Source organism: Alosa sapidissima, chromosome 24, assembly GCF_018492685.1.
Source record: "Alosa sapidissima isolate fAloSap1 chromosome 24, fAloSap1.pri, whole genome shotgun sequence".
NCBI classification, from domain to species: Eukaryota; Metazoa; Chordata; class Actinopteri; order Clupeiformes; family Clupeidae; genus Alosa; species Alosa sapidissima.
The window spans coordinates 23,426,247-23,442,967 of NC_055980.1; the positions used below are offsets into that span (position 1 = coordinate 23,426,247).

The window sequence follows — 16,721 nt, forward strand, 5'->3', positions numbered from 1 at the left end:
ATCGCTGCATCTGTCGGAACAGCATTCTACAGAAGAGAAAAGGCATAGTAGAAAGAGAGGGAAGAGATGATGAGTGAGCGGACAGAGCTAGGATGTCAAATATGCGTGTACGCAATTAAACGTTTTAATACCCATTTATGGCGTTAGAATATTATGCAAAGAGTGTAGAGATCATCGAAAAATAAAATATATGTTTTAAAACAAGGACAGATTTTTTTTTTACATCAAACATCAAGAGCAAGAGTCGTGTCTGTCGGAGTTTGTTTATTAGAACATAACCGCATGGCACACAATGATTTGAAACATCAAAGAAGAAAAAGGCCGCACTTTGCATACAAACGTGTTTATTGCACAGACGTGTTTCATCTTAGGGCCTGGATTTGAAATCAAAGCAAATATGCGTCAAACCAAGTGACAATTCAAAGCCTATTCCTCAAAGAGAATTCCTCATAGTGCCTTTAAACACTTATCAGCTATCGGCATTGCTTAACCATTGTTTCTTCAGAAACAGGACAAACAAAATGCTAAATTTTAAAAAAGTATACTTAATGCCATGTCAAATTAAATATTTATCAGATTTACCAGATTTTTACCTTTATGCTAGCTGCTATAGTGCTACAGTACATTCTGGGGCATGAACATGGGGGCTCATGAACATGCCCCTGGAGTGTAGCACTGTAGCTGCCTGGTAGCTCTAGCTGTTGGCTGCAGCAACTCGAACTAGGTAGAACCAATTGTTTGAATTTATTTTCTGTATTTTTTTAATTCTCCTTTAACAAGAAAAATATGCCTTAAAAATCTAAATAATTTCCTACGAAATCAAATTGATGTATTCTGCTGAGGTGAAATCTGTGTGACAGCTGGCCAACCTTTATTTCATTTTAATGAAATGTCTGATGCAGTTGACAAAAATATAACTGTGAAACCATCTAAAAACACGTCATTTGGAAACAGTCTTGGTCATATTAGACATTTGTAATGTTCCTTCTCATGATGCTTTCAATAGTAAAAACATTTGAACACATTTTATTAGGAATGACTGAACCCCTCTCTGGACACACTCATTTAGTAATAGGGAATTGTTAATCCTTAATAACATTTGCAATTAAAAATATGTTATTTAACTATATAACATATGTTGTTTAACCTAATTCAGTAACCTAATTCACAACTGCTCAACATATTTTGTCCAATTTCTCAAGAATCAACTAGAGGACGATGCGAGTGTGTGAGTGAGTGTATGTGAATGATGAGTGTGTGTATGTATGTGTGCCGAAGTGCGTGTGCATGTGTGTGTTGTGTGAAGCATTAAAAAAACCAAAGTCGTTGACGAGACCGTTATCTGATGGTTCATCTGGTTCCTGGGTGGGGTTGACCTCCACGTTGCAGCTGGCCTTGATGTCCCTGAAGGTACAGCAGTCAAAATTGACCACCAGCTTCTTGGAGCCGGCTCGGTAGGGCACGAAAGGGATCTGAAGACGCACGCGTTGGTCATGCACCACCTCAGCAACTCTAAAAAACAAACAAATACAAACGTTGTAATCTGTAATCAATCTAAGCCCCTTGACTGATTTTCTTAATTTTATATTGTGAAACTTTTTTGATGGATGAAAACAGAGTTGGTTTGCAAACGTGATAGACACAACATGGGGTCGTATTTATTTTCAAATCGTATGACAATTTTGTACGGAAAAGTACAGTGTGTGAACACTTCCTGTCAAATGTGATAAATCTAATTCAACAGCCTTTCTCCAGAACTGCAGATTGTGCCATACATTATTATTCATATCAAGCAGTAGATCTACGTTTTCACTAACTCATTTCAGTTATTTTTATTGAAATGTGTCCTCTGCACTGACCTACCTACACTGTCAATGATAAACATAATGATAAAGCTAAAAACTACTATAAAAGCTGCTTTAAAGTGACTATTGCTTGAGTTTACAAGAACAACAATGTCCACACTGCATTCTACCATGAGATCAACTCCACTCAACCAAGGTTACATCCGTAACCCTCCATTCTCTTTTGGTATCGTAACGGGTCACCAAGATCTATGGAATGCCTTCACGTATCACGTGAGACCTCTGAGAGACATTTTACATTAGCACTGGGTGGGCCTTAAGGCTTAAGTGAAACCTTCTTGTACCAATCTTGTGCGTGGGTGCGTGCGTGTGTGTGTGCGTGCGGCTGGGTTACCTGAGCACCACAGAAGTATGTAACAGCCCACTGCCTGATATTGTGAAGACCCCGTCTTTGAGTGTGCTGGGCACTGGGTTGTGGAAGGTGATCTCCGCTGTCCCTTTAACCCACTGCTCACACGTGCTGGGGGCCTAAACACAAGCATACGTCATGAAATAAAATGGCTATTATGAAAACAATACAGTACAATACAATACAATTGGGACGGTGGTAGCATAATGGTTTAGGAGCTGGACTAGCATTCAGTGGCCTGAAAACTCCCGACTTCCACCGTTGTGCCCTTAAGCAAGGCACTTAACCCCAAGTTGCTCCGGAGACAATTGGTAGGGCAAGGTATTGTTGACAACACCAAGGTTATGAGTTGAATACCCTGGGAGTGCAGTGCTTACTGTATATTCCAAAAACTGTTGCTTTTCTATAAAAGTGTCTGTAAATATTGCGCAATGTTGGTTCATGAATGAACTGTGCAAGTCAGTGTGGACAAACCTGGATGGTGAGTGAGGGCTCCTTCAGCACGATGTTCTTCTCAGCTAGGTAGCCGTCTCCTGGGTGTTGCTTGTCCTGCACCACTGCAGACACCTTCAGACTGTTGTTGTCCAGCATTTTGGTCCCGTACGAAGAGAACGGGATCCGGATAGAAACCTTAACATCTGAAAAGACACACACACACACACACACACACACACAAACACACACACACACACACACACACACACACAGAATTACATTGGCATGGTGCCATTACTGCTGATAAGATTCAGATTAAGAAATGTAAACACTTCATTCATATATTAAAAGAACTCGAGCACTTGTGTAAAGTCCAGTTTCAAGTATCTTCAGGTTTCAGCTATATTCAGGTATCAGGTACACCCACCCTTTTTGGGCTGAATCACGACGTCCTTCTCCTCGTGCCACACCTGGCTGTCTGGCACACCTGTGTACCTCATGGCCTGGGCGTTGAGCTGGACGCTGAGCTTCCGCGAGGTCGCCTGCTCGCTGCGTAGGACCAGACACAGCACGATGTCCTGCCCCATGACCGCCTGGCTCTCCTCCGTGATCTTCAGCGTCATTGCGGCCGGCTCTGGCTTGTCCGGCTTCTCTGGACGGGGCTTGGTCTTGTTTCCTCTCCGCACGGCTTCCTCAAACACCTGACGTTCCTTCTTAGAGCCTGAGGAACAAGAACCGACCGGGATCAGCATGTAGGGCAGGAAAACCAGTCAGGCCAATGGTTGATGTTTTCACTATAGACCCTTTCAACAATAAAAACAAAAACAATGCTTGAACATTCTATTTGGGTCCCAATCTACTTCCTCTGCATTAAGATAACATATGGAATGTTAAAAAGGAAGTCTTGTGGGGCCAACTGTGATGCTGATAATGGAACTCTCTTGAAAGGGTCTATAGTGACTCCTTATTGGGCCCTTGTGGTACAAAGTGGAACAACGAAAGAATGGGCCACAGCTAGCTGTTTAACTTCCTAACGACCCAAGTTCTTTATTTATTTTCAGTTTTTTTCTGTATATTTTAGTTATTTTTTTTTTATTTAAAACCCCCTTTTAAGACAGCCATTCATTTGACAGAGGGTGTGTGGCTAGCTAGGGTGTTTGAGTAACTCTGATTGATATGTGCATTCCAATGTACATCATGGGCCAAAATTGAAACCTCCCAAATCGCCCCCACCGAGAACTACAAACAACACATAATCTGATTATGTCAAATCTATAAGGATGTGTTTATGGAAAGCTAATGCCCAACCCCTCAAAATGGAAAAACTTCCCTATTCAGTGCTTGTTATCACTTGTGTGTGCATTCCAATGAACATCATGGGAGACAGTTAAAACCTCAGCAAAAAAACATACCAGTTGACATCACATGGTAGGTCAGCTGATTGTAAGGTCTACACATATCCCTTCATCAAATGTGTCCACCATTTGCCTTAAGAAGACCCAGCAGGGTGGAAACGTTGCCTTTTGTATATTAAATATATGGGAGTCAAAAGCAGTGTTGCGGACATTATATTTTTTCATTTGAGACCATTAAAACCTCCCAAACCGAGAACTACAAACAACTAAGTTGTCATCATCACATGTGTGTGGGACATTCCTCTCACCCTCTGGGTATTTGTAGTTTCCCCCCCCCCCCCACCCTCACCCTCTGGGTATTTGTAGTTGCCCCCCCCTCACCCGCTGGGTATTTGTAGTTGCCCCCCCCCCCCTCACCCTCTGGGTATTTGTAGTTGACTGTGATGTCGTCTCGTTTGTCTTCGCCCACAGCTTTGGTGCTGATGTTGCGGCCAATCTGTGAAGTGTCCGTGTGCAGCTTCCGCTTTGAGCCGTCTTTCATGAGCATCCAGTAGACCTGATCAGCGTTGACTTCAGCGAAGACGAACGGCACGTCGTACTTCAGGTCAGTGTGTCCCTCCAAAACAGCCTTCACAGAGGATGGACCGCAGCAGTACACTCCTACGAGAGAGGACACGAGGAATTTATGTAGCGTGTGTGTGTGTGTGTCTGGTGTGTGTGAGTGAGTGAGTGAGTGAGTGAGTGAGAGAGAGAGTGTGCATGTGAATGTGTGTCTGTGTGTGTGAGAGAGAAAGTGTGTGTGTGTGTGTGTGTGTGTGTGTGTGTGAGAGAGAAAGTGTGTGTGTGTGTGTGTGTGTGTGTGTGTGTGTGTGTGTGTGTGTATGTGTGTGTGTGAGAGAGAAAGTGTGTGTGTGTGTGTGTGTGTGTGAGAGAGAAAGTGTGTGTGTGTGTGTGTGTGTGTGTGTGTGTGTATGTGTGTGTGTGTGTGTGTGTGAGAGAGAGAAAGTGTGTGTGTGTGTGTGTGTGTGTGTGTGTGAGAGAGAAAGTGTGTGTGTGTGTGTGTGTGTGTGTGTGTGTGTGTGTGTGTATGTGTGTGTGTGAGAGAGAAAGTGTGTGTGTGTGTGTGTGTGTGTGTGTGTGTATGTGTGTGTGTGTGTGTGTGTGAGAGAGAGAAAGTGTGTGTGTGTGTGTGTGTGTGTGAGAGAGAGAAAGTGTGTGTGTGTGTGTGTGTGTGTGTGAGAGAGAAAGTGCGTGTGTGTGTGTGTGTGTGTGTGTGTGTGTGTGTGTGTGTGAGAGAGAGAAAGTGTGTGTGTGTGTGTGTGTCAGTGTGTCAGTGTGTGTGTGTGTGTGTGTGTGTGTTACCTGTACTCTTCTCCTGTGGGGTGGGGTCCAGCACCTGCCAGCCATCATATGTAGACCCTGCAGCGAGATCTGGACGCTTCATCCATCCCTCTACCCACACGTGGAAGTTCCTGAACACACACACACACACACACACACACACACACACTCACACACGCAAGTGAATTCATCAGTGTCAGGCAAGTGCATAGCTTCCTCCACAGGCTGAATTTGAGATTATACCTGTCAAACTGGCACAGACAGTCAGACAGAAGCAGTGAGAAAAGGTGATCACAACAAAACTAAGCACCTCTTAACGTGAATCTAGGCAGGGGACACAAGTCTCATTTACTCTGCATGCCAAAAGCACCTTTTAAAGTGAATCTAGGCAGGGGACACAAGTCTAATTTACTCTGCATGCTAAAAGGGATTAAGATGAGGCTCTAAACACCTGTAATGTTTGTAAGCAATATGATATAAGTGAGAGGGGGGGGGGGGGGGGGGGGGTTGGTCGGTGAGTTGTGTGGTAGCTAAAGGATAACAGCTGTGTGATCAGTAAAGGATAACAGCTGTGTGGTAGCTAAAGGATAACAGCTGTGTGGTAGCTAAAGGATAACAGTTGTGTGGTCGGTAAAGGATTACAGTTGTGTGGTCATGTGTACAATTGGCTATCCTTTACCGACCCCAACTGCAATCTTGCATCATATTTGATTAGATTTTTATTGTTCTAATTTCTGGTTGGACTCACCACACACTGTCGTGGCTCTCCTTAGCTAGGCTCTCCCCATCTTCGGAGTAGTACTCATCGATAATCAGGTTTTTATCGGTGTCGTGCGCAGACTGGAAGTTGCTGACCACACGGCATGGGATTCCCAAACACCTCATAACTGACACACAAAACAAACAAACACACATACACACACAAACAAACACACACACACGCACACACAAGTGAGACATCCTTTTGCTGTTGACTGTTGGTGAACTCAATGCCAGGCAAAGCATCACAAAACGTGTAAGATGGCTTAAATGATAGCCTGACTGATCTATGATTGAGAGAGAGACTGAAAAGAGACTGATCACATCTGAACTGAAGCCATTTCACATCAGGACAAACAGAAGTCAGGTGTTACATGGTGGCTGCACAGTGCTTGTAGGTGAATGAATGTGTTTACAAAGAGCTTACCATTAGCAGCACTGTTACCATAGAGACAACAGAAATAGATTGTTCACATGGGGTCCAACTGCCCATGGGGACCTGGGTTTGAGTCTGACCCAGGTAATTTCCTGATCCCACCCCATCTTTCTCTCCCACTCACTTCCTGTCACTCTCTTCACTGTCCTTTCACAATAAAGGCAAAACAGCTCCATAAATATACTTAAAAAAACACAACAGTTCCAGGTCTCACCTGTGCACATGACCCCAGTACTGTTACCATGGTGATGGAATTAGAATGTTTAGTACAGTTCCAGGTCTCACCTGTGCACATGACCCCAGTACTGTTACCATAGTGATGGAATTAGAATGTTCACGACAGTTCCAGGTCTCACCTGTGCACATGACCCCAGCAAACACCCAGCACTGGCCGTACTTGACGGGGGAGCAGGAGGTCTTGTACCACTGCCGCAGGATGTCCACGCTGCCGTTCCAGTGGGTGGGGGCCACTCCGCCAGAGTACGGCGTTTGCCAGCGACCCGCCAGGACGCCGCGGTCATCATTAGCATTGATCTGGGAGTTAAGTGAGTAGTAGTCTATTTATGCTTTCATGTTTATGGTATTTAGCCAATGTTTAGATCCAAAGTGACTTACAACCTTAAAAATGAACAGTTTATAGTAAAATCAAGTATTATGTATTAATTAATCAGTATTATGAATAGACCAAATAGGATAACTATAACCATAAACTTAACAAACTGTGACTCTGTAAGGAAAAAAATATTAATTAGAAAAAAGGTAGGCTCAGATATGTCTGTAGGTGCTGTTTGAAGATTTAGCAGGAGCATTATGCAAAGCAACACAGAATCACAGCGGCAAATGATTGTCAGGTTGTGACGCTAACACTGCTCCTCCACACACACACACACACACACTATGTGAGGACTTATAAATATCACATAAGCAATAAATAATACACACTCTGTAGGATTTTCAGTATCAAACTAAAGTTATCACACTAAGTTAGCAGGTTAAATAGCTAGCTTTGGACTGTACTCTCTTGTCATATCACATTGAACCACTAGAGGCACTGTATCGAATCAGTGGAAGTCGTTGTGGACAAGATGGTGCGTCCCCTTTAAAGAAATTGTTTAGAAATAATGATGAATAAAAAAGAGGAATAACAACATGTGCCTACCATAGCACTGACCACCCTCCCTACGTAGATGGCGTTGCAGCGGGCAGAGAAGTCCTCCACAGCGTCCTTCAGACACTTGGGGTTCATGTCCAGCAGCTTTAGGCAGATGTCCACCATATCCTCCTCAAACTGAAGGCAAATGAGACATCCACATACACATGAACACCCACATCAACGCTAGGCAAGGCAAGTTTATTTACATAGCACATTTCATATACAGAGCCAATTGTTATGTTTAAATAGATATGGGAACTACTTTTGGTTATATTGATGCGGTTATTTTTCTGTTATGCGTATGATACAATTGATGCTTGGTACTGATCAGCGCATTGATACAAACAGGTTACTGAGTAGTGAATGCGATAGTGAAATGTAACATGATTGTTGATAAAGAAAAAAACAAACAAGGCATTGTTTAACTTTGGTGTCCATGGATTGTATGTTGTGAAAATGAATACACTAGACACATTCAGTGATTTTAGGAAGTCATTACACCTGTCCAAAGTCCCAGGCCATGGGGCTGATGTAGCTATCAGATCCTCTGTAGATGAGGCCCTGTTCACTCATCACGTACTCCTGCCTCTCTGCTTCCTGTGGGAGGTGCACCCAGTCCTCTTCATACACACACACACACACGCATGCACACACACACACACAGACACACACGCACACGCACACGCACACGCACGCACACGCACACGCACACACACAGACACGCATGCACGCACACGCACACACACACACACACGCACACACACACACAGTCAGATAGAGAAAGAGAGTGTGCACAAACATATACAAGGCAAAAAAGGCAAAATACAGGCCTGCATGTGAGTTTGTTTCATGTGTGTGTGTGTGTGTGTGTGTGCGTGTCAGGGAGCTGCTACCTGCACACCAGGGGTTGAAGAGGAGCACCAGGCTGGTGGTGATTCGTGGCTGGGCATCCTGTGACCCTACCCTCATAGACAGGTTGTAGGAGCCCACACTGGCATCGGCTGGACTGCTTATGGCGAAGGTCGTGGATTTTCGGTTGCTCTTCTGAACCTGCGCTGTCCACTTTCCGTCTGTTAGCTTCGGGTAGCCAAACACACAGCGCGTGCCCTTTGCCTCTGATGCCTGGGGTCCTGAAGGACGAACACACACGCTCTTAATGCTGCTGTGATGTTACTCAAAATCCATTGATGTAACTTACACTGGTTTCTGACTAGAGGATGATTCTTTTCTTTTTCGTTTTACAGTTTAATATACTGATCTGAATAATGAATAAATAGAATTAACTTTGAATAGAATACTGAGTAAGCATACCTGTCTCCACGGTGAACAGGAGGATGTCGGAGTCCGGTTGGAACTGCTGCCGGGTTTTGATAGTGAGCAGGAAGCTCTGGCCGCGACGCACCAGCAAACGTTTGAGACTGATGTCACGCGTATGGTGCTCCTTGTTGTTCCTCCACTTGTGGAGCTTGACCTTCCTTATCTCTAACAAAACATCACATCAAAACGGACCTTCCTTATCTCTAACAAAACATCACATCAAAACGGACGCCAACTCTGAATTTTCCCATTTCAAGCATGCATCTACAACAATGGAAGACAAAGCATCCTACATGCCTTAAGATCTTCGCTGAAAAATCTAGCCAGCTCCTGATGCAAACTGCATGTCAAATTAGTTTATAGGTTGCAAGAATAGAAATTAATTTTGTCCTTTGAGACTATGAATATATTCTGAAAAATCCCTAAACTAAGTAAAGAAATGATCAGTTTCTCTTTTTTACTGTTATACATTTCTGTTTCTTCAGTTTTACTTAACATATTCACACATTTGACAAAACTGTGGTCTCAAGTAGAAATCTCCTGTATAATTGAAGGTATGTCCGGGGGACTTACTCAGTGGCATTTTTGCGGTTGAGAGTCGTGTGTGTTCTTTTCTCCGCGTGATGTAGCTCAGTGAGCAGTCTGAGAGAGAGTGGATCTGGGGGAGAGAATGTGTGTGTTTTTAAACTGTGTGTGTGTGTTTAAACTGTGTGTGCGTGTGTGCGCACGTTTTTCTGTGTGTGTGTGTGTGTTTAAAACTCTCCCAGGTGTGCCACAGGTGAAATTGTCATCATCAGTACACACCCTCAGGGTGAGGAAACATGACATCATCATCCACATGTTTATATAAATAACCTTGCCTGACCTTGCCTGGCTTATCACCTACCGGTACATACATCTGTAGGATACACTTAGATGTTGATGTGAGTTTGTGTGTGTGTGTGCATGCGTGCGTGTGTGCGACGTGCGTGTGTGCGTGCGTGCGTGCAACGTGCATGTGTGTGTTTGTTGGGCTTGTGCCATTAAATCCAGGCTGAAAACATTCCCAGTTTGATCAGCCTTTCAGTCTGGTGCCTTGCCTTACTTGTTTTTCTTATACACAGAGGCAGTTCAATGTTCAATTCAATTCAATTCAACAGCAAAGTAGCAAATAAAGACAAATGTAGTTGAATAAATTCAGTACAACATTTCAATTTAAGTTTAATTTTAAATGTGAGTTGTGATGTAAAATTAGACTGCAAGTTCTAAATCTTCAATAGATGTATTTATTGATGATTGATCATTGATTTATTGATGATAAATTCATGTAATTCATCCAATAAACATGCTCTGGCACTTACAGTGATGTGATCTAATGTGTATCTTTGTAGTTAAATATTTATTTCATCTCTTGTCGAGATCACAGCCTGATCTCACCACCTTCTTAGTGTGTCATGGAACCTTGGGTAGTTCTTAGCAGACAGACAGACACACACACACACACAGAGAGAGAGAGAGAGAGAGAGAGAGAGAGAGAGAGAGAGAGAGAGACCCCACAATAACTCAATTTGATTTCTGGATTTATGGTGCTGTTGTAGCCTATGCATCATTGTGCACTATGACGTTCCTTGTTTTGCCTGGATGGGCAGTGGTAGCATAGTGACTAAGCTCGGAACAGGCATGCAGTAGCCAGAAAAGTTGTGGGTTCAGTTGCCGTCTGCCACCGATATGCTTAGTGCACTTACCCACAAGTTACTGTTGGGAGACTGGCCCTTAATGTAAGTGACTTTGGATAGAATTGTCAACCAAATGCATAAATTACCCATAGGCCCCCTTGTGGTACAAACTGGTAGTTTTAGAGAGGATATCCTGAGTCAGCTAATTAGGCCAAATTGAGTGAGTATCTAGGTGTTATTGACATGATGTAAAATCCCCTAGTCCTGCAACTACTTAACAAACCTCGCGCCTTCCGTCCTGTCAATGTATTTCTTCACACACAACCAAAGTGCAGCCACCACATCTGAAAACCATTGCTCCTTGAATTCTTGTTTATCCTCTCTCACAAATTATACTTCTGTAAATATTCTGCAATCAATACAAATGACTCCACACTGTGCATATACACTGTCATACATCATGAGAATGTTGTGTCTGTGCAAACCTCACTGAGACAAATCTGCAACAACAGATCAAGTATACTATATACTAACTTACTTTGATGACACCGAAGTGCACATCTGTTGTCGCATTGCAGAAGTATACTTCTGCCAGTATGCAGCATTCCTAACTACTGCAATGTTTGCCTGTGTGTGTGTGTGTGTGTGTGTGTGTGTGTGTGTGTGTATGTGTGTGCAAGCACCTCTGTACATGTGTGTTAGTCTGTACAAAAGCAGGGTCGCACATAGGGCCAAACAACCCCGGTCCAACCCTGGTTATTGGTTTGGTACAGCTGGATCTCACCACCTTCCTTAGTGTGTCATGGAACCTTGGGTAGATCTTAGCAGACAGACAGACACACACACACACACATACACAGAGAGAGAGGGAGAGACCCCACAGTAACTAAATTTGATTTCTGGATTTATGGTGCTGTTGTAGCCTATGCATCATTGAATTTTCCCATTTCAAGCAAATTACTCGTAGGCCCCCTTGTGGTACAAACTGGTAGTTTGAGAGAGGGTATCCTGAGCCAGCTAATTAGGCTAAATTGTGTGGTAATGAGTGGGTATCTAGGTGTTTATGACATGGTGTAGGCTAAAATGCCTGACAAGATGTAGATGTAGTATTCTTACTTAGTATTCTTACTTACTTAGTTAGAATACTTATTCTTACTTGTATTCAGAGCAGCCTAAAGAGAGAGGGGGGGGGGGCATGATGATGCCAGTTGGGCAGGGATACATGGTGGCATGGGGCGAATAAAAGAGCCAAAACTGACTTATCTATTACATTACATTACATTACATTACATTTGGCTGACGCTTTTTTAACCAAAGCGACTAACAACATGGTAAACAGTAAGTTTTAGAACAATTCTCACAATTTTAGGACAGTTTAAAAAAAACACATTAGAGTACAGTAAGAATAAGTGCGTCGGTGAGTGCTGTATTTTAACAGTTACTTGTCAGTTTAACGGCTGGTGAGTGCTAGGATCAGTAAGACTTGTTGTAAGTGTTGCTATGAGAGTAGATGTTCTCTAAAGAGCTGGGTCTTCAGGAGTTTTTTGAAAGTGGAAAAGGATGTCCCTGCCCTTGTAGGAACTGGCAGTGTGTTCCACCAACGAGGAACAACAGATGAGAAAAGTTTGGATTGGCTTGAGCGTACCGGTGGTAGAGCTAGACGTCGTTTGTCAGAGGAGCGCAGCGGTCTGGAGGTAGTGTAAGTCTGTATGAGGGCATTCAAGTAGGTGGGAGCAGAACCGGAGACTACTTTGTAGGCAAGCGTTAGAGACTTGAATTTGATACGGGCCGCCATAGGTAGCCAGTGTAGCTGGATGAGCAGCGGGGTAACATGTGCCCTTTTGGGTTGGTTGTAGACCAGGCGCGCCGCCGCGTTCTGGATCATCTGAAGTGGTTTCACTGCGCAGGCTGGGAGACCTGTCAGGAGGGCATTGCAGTAGTCAAGTCGTGAGATGACTATTGCCTGAACCAGAAGTTGGGTAGCATCTTGAGTCAAGTAAGTCCTGATTTTCCGTATGTTGTAGAGTGCGAAACGGCATGACCGGGCGACTGAGGCAACATGATCTGAGAAGTTTAGTTGGTTGTCGAGAACAACTCCTAGATTTCTTGCAGTCCTGGTCGGTGAAACAGACAGGGAGTCAAATTTGATGTTGATGTCGTGGTGTATGGTAGGTTTAGCTGGGATGACCAGCAGTTCAGTCTTTGAGAGGTTCAGCTGGAGGTGATGTGCCTTCATCCATGTAGCTATGTCTGAAAGGCAATCTGAGATCCGTGCTGAAACCAGGGGGTCGTCAGGTGGAAAGGACAGGTAGAGCTGTGTGTCGTCTGCATAGCAGTGGTATGAGAAGCCGTGCGAACGGATAATCTGTCCCAAGGAGGTGGTGTAGATAGCAAAGAGGAGGGGGCCCAGCACTGAGCCCTGGGGGACCCCTGTGGTGAGATGGTGAGGTGCAGATAGCTGACCAAGCCATGATACGTTAAACGAGCGTCCTGTGAGGTAGGATTCAAACCAGGAGAGAGCAGCTCCGGAGATTCCCATGTCAGCGAGTATAGAGAGAAGGATACGGTGATTAACTGTGTCAAAGGCAGCCGATAAGTCAAGCAGAATGAGTACTGATGATCGAGCGGTCGCCCTGGCTTCTTTTAAGGCTTCTGTTACAGACAGCAGAGCCGTTTCGGTAGAGTGGCCGCTTTTGAACCCAGACTGATTTGGATCCAGAAGGTTGTTCTGTGAAAGGAAGTCAGAGACCTGTTTGGAGACTGCTCGTTCAATGCCTTTGGATAGGAAAGGCAGTAGTGAGACAGGGCGGTAGTTCTCGACTTGAGCAGGGTTGAGAGAAGCTTTCTTAAGTAACGGTGTTACCCGGGCCATTTTGAACGCTGTTGGAAATGTGCCGGAGGTTAGCGAGGCATTGATCACATGTGTGATAGCTGGAGCGATGGTCGGGCTGATGGACTGAAGTAGGCTCGTAGGTATAGGGTCCAGCGAGCATGTGGTAGGACGGCTGCATGTCAGGAGTCTGGACACTTCACTCTCGGAGAGAGGCGTGAATGCTGAAAAAGATGTTCCAGCAGTCCCTAGAGGTTGTAGGAGTGCGGTAGGTAGTGCTAGTTAAAAATAGCTTAGTCTAGGGTGCAGTTACTTTAGTTTGAATATTGATTGCACATAAAACAGATGACAGGCAAATTATATGGCTTTAGAATGTATTGTAGTTAGCAAAAGTTTGTAGTAACGGAGTCATTCTGTGTCAAATCAGACAAAATCCAGGAAAATGGTTGCAGCACCGACTCCTCGATTTTCCTCAAAGTTTGTCTATACAATGTTTAGGTTCCATAACTAAAATCTGTAAAATATTTTTGTTCAATTCTATTGTTTTCATAGACTTTTTGCCCTTGATTGTTTAAACTCTCTAAAAGGCCTTATCTTGGAGGCCATGTTTGGACATTCATATCTTAAAAAGTATTATCCCTAGTCTCACCAAACTTTGTAGCATGGAAGACAAACATGTACGATTCAATCATTAAAAGTTTGTACCACAGTCTCATTGGTTTTATAGAAGTCCCTAGTTTCAGAAAAAAACATGCAAAAAAGTTATATTTGAGGAAATATAATCCTTTGTTGATGTTGTCCAAAAATGTTAAGTCTCTAAAACAAAAGGCCAATAATAAGGATAAAACAAGGTATGTTTGTATTTTTGTGTCATTTTCAGGCAATTGAAATGGTATGTGGGGTAGCTAGTAGGACCATAAAAATCTATGTGGAGCAAAATGCTGTTGTGTTTCACACAAAAATCTATTTTTTATTGTAAATGTTATTTTGCCTGTAACTATGGATTTATTCTGGGTATAGGGGTTGGGACAATATTGGTACTTTACACATTAAACATCTATAGATTACCATATAGATTTGTATGGTTGCTTGAAAATGACACAAAAATACAAACACGTCTTGTTTTATCCTTATTATTGTCATGGTCATTTATTATGGAGACTTCAAATTGTAGGAAAGCATTAATAAACTGATGTATTTGAAGAAGAAATAGTGACTGATACCAAATGAAACAAGAAAAACTGTTTTTTTTAATACCCTCAATATAATACTCAATGCACATTTTTCTGAAATGTAGGGCCCTTTCAGAAGTCAAGAGACAGACTTTAAATACAGACTTTAGTACAGACTTTAAATTGTTTACACATTCTTGTTATGAGTTTGTCTTCCACCCTAGAAAAAAAAGGGAGGCTAGGGAATATATTTGTCAAGATATGAATGCCCAGACATGGCATGTGTTTTTCAAACTGTAAAAATTAAAGAATTTCAAGGTCTGAAAAAGATATGAAGACAGAAGATTTGCACAGAAATATTTCACAGGCCTTGGTTTTAGGACCCATTGATGATATAGACAAGGTTTGAACAAAATTTGAGACAGTGCAGCAACAACCTTATCTGATTTAACACAGAATGACCCAACTAGCAGTTAAGCACTATAGTTCCACTTAAAAAGAGCACTCACCAAATGCTACGGATGAGGAAGGGTGGAGAGAGAAGACAGGGTGTGATTTCTCAAAAAATAATAACTAATCTGTACATCAACTTTTTGTAATAGGCATTTTGTAGTTCCATGGTATTCTACAACTTTCACAAACAGTAAACATTGGCTCAAGAGTGGATTATTGTGCAAGTCAAGCCAGTATTTTTTCTAGCAATTCTCTGTCATCAAGTTTCTTCACTTAACTAAGATCATCTCACCTCGGCATTTGCTTTCTCAGTCAGATATTTAAAGGTGTGTTTATGTTTATTAACAGATGCTTTTTTGCACAAAAAACATACATTATATTATAACCAAGGACCAAACGAAACACGGCAGAGAGGTAGCTAAACCCTCATTCCACGCAGGGTTTCATTTTTGTTTGGGTGACAAGCTGCCCCCACTTTGATTGTTTCCAGTTTTCTGAGCCTGAGCTGCCTACAGAGATTTTTTTTTTACTGTGTATAACCTAATCATGGAATAGGCAGCTAGGGGTCGAGAGGAGATGATTGCTGAATGTGACAAAAATATTATGTGCATGAAATCGTGTAAAATCCCTAACTGTACCTTTAACCATTTAGTGATTACAAGTGATTATTTTGCACAACAGTGAGTGATACTACTGTAGCCTAACTTATGGGGGGTGGGGGCGGGGTGAACATTTTTATATATCCCGAGCCAGCTAATTAGGCTAAATTGTGTGGTAATGAGTGGGTATCCAGGTGTTTATGACATGGTGTAGGCTAAAATGCCTGATGTCTTACTTAAAGGTAAATTCAAGCAGTTCTTCACACAGCTCTCTGTTTCTCGAGGTCACTGGGCACAGTCAGGGGAAAAAAAGGGAGAAACAATTGGTTCTGCCAAGCTCAAGAATGTCTACACAGTGTTCCTACCCAAACAGCAACTTCCTATTGATGGGTTTCATCAGGTCCCTTTCCACAGGTGTATTAATCAAGCACCATGCAGTCTGCATTGATAATCAAGGTGCTTGATTTTATACACCTGTGGAAAGAGACCTGATGAAACCCATGAATAGCTGTTTTACCAGCGATAAAACCTGCTCAGAGTGCGGCAGAAGTGCCGTAAGAGTTTATGTGCCATCAAAATGATTTTGGAAACGTTATTTTGAGGTAAAAAAATCATCAAAACATCATAATCACATCCCTATGTGATGATATTGATGATATTATGGTATGAAAATGTTTACCATTGCTGTGTGTGAATTTTGCATATTTTAGTAGACTACATGCATTGCAGAGGCATGCACATGGGCAATATTTGCATGAAAATTGTTTTTATTCTTTATTTAATCTTTAAATATTTATTTATGACAATATGATGGGTTAACTGTTAACTTCACTTTGTCGCAAGAACGCACTGAATCACTCAGGCAGTCACCATCAACAGCTGTTCTGCTGTGCGTGCGTGCTTGTGCGTCAACGACACACTAAGAAGGGGGTGAGATCAGGCTGTGATCTCATCAACAAATGAAATAAATGTATTAGGCTACTATATATATATATATATATA

At 42.7% G+C, this 16,721-nt stretch overlaps 1 protein-coding gene across 1 annotated transcript; it reads right to left on the reverse strand.

Moving 5' to 3' along the window:
- Positions 1-244: 244 nt before the first annotated feature.
- On the reverse strand, positions 245-9,735 carry LOC121699729 (protein-glutamine gamma-glutamyltransferase 6-like). The gene is made up of 13 exons (XM_042082080.1): positions 9,584-9,735; positions 9,005-9,175; positions 8,587-8,823; positions 8,195-8,313; positions 7,700-7,828; positions 6,897-7,074; positions 6,094-6,232; positions 5,367-5,476; positions 4,422-4,664; positions 3,077-3,370; positions 2,689-2,852; positions 2,200-2,333; positions 245-1,512 (listed from the first exon to the last, which is right to left on the reverse strand). Exons 1-13 carry the CDS (start codon positions 9,591-9,593, stop codon positions 1,209-1,211), a joined length of 2,232 nt encoding a protein of 743 aa, XP_041938014.1. The 5' UTR covers positions 9,594-9,735; the 3' UTR covers positions 245-1,208.
- Between the last annotated feature and the right edge of the window lie 6,986 nt (positions 9,736-16,721).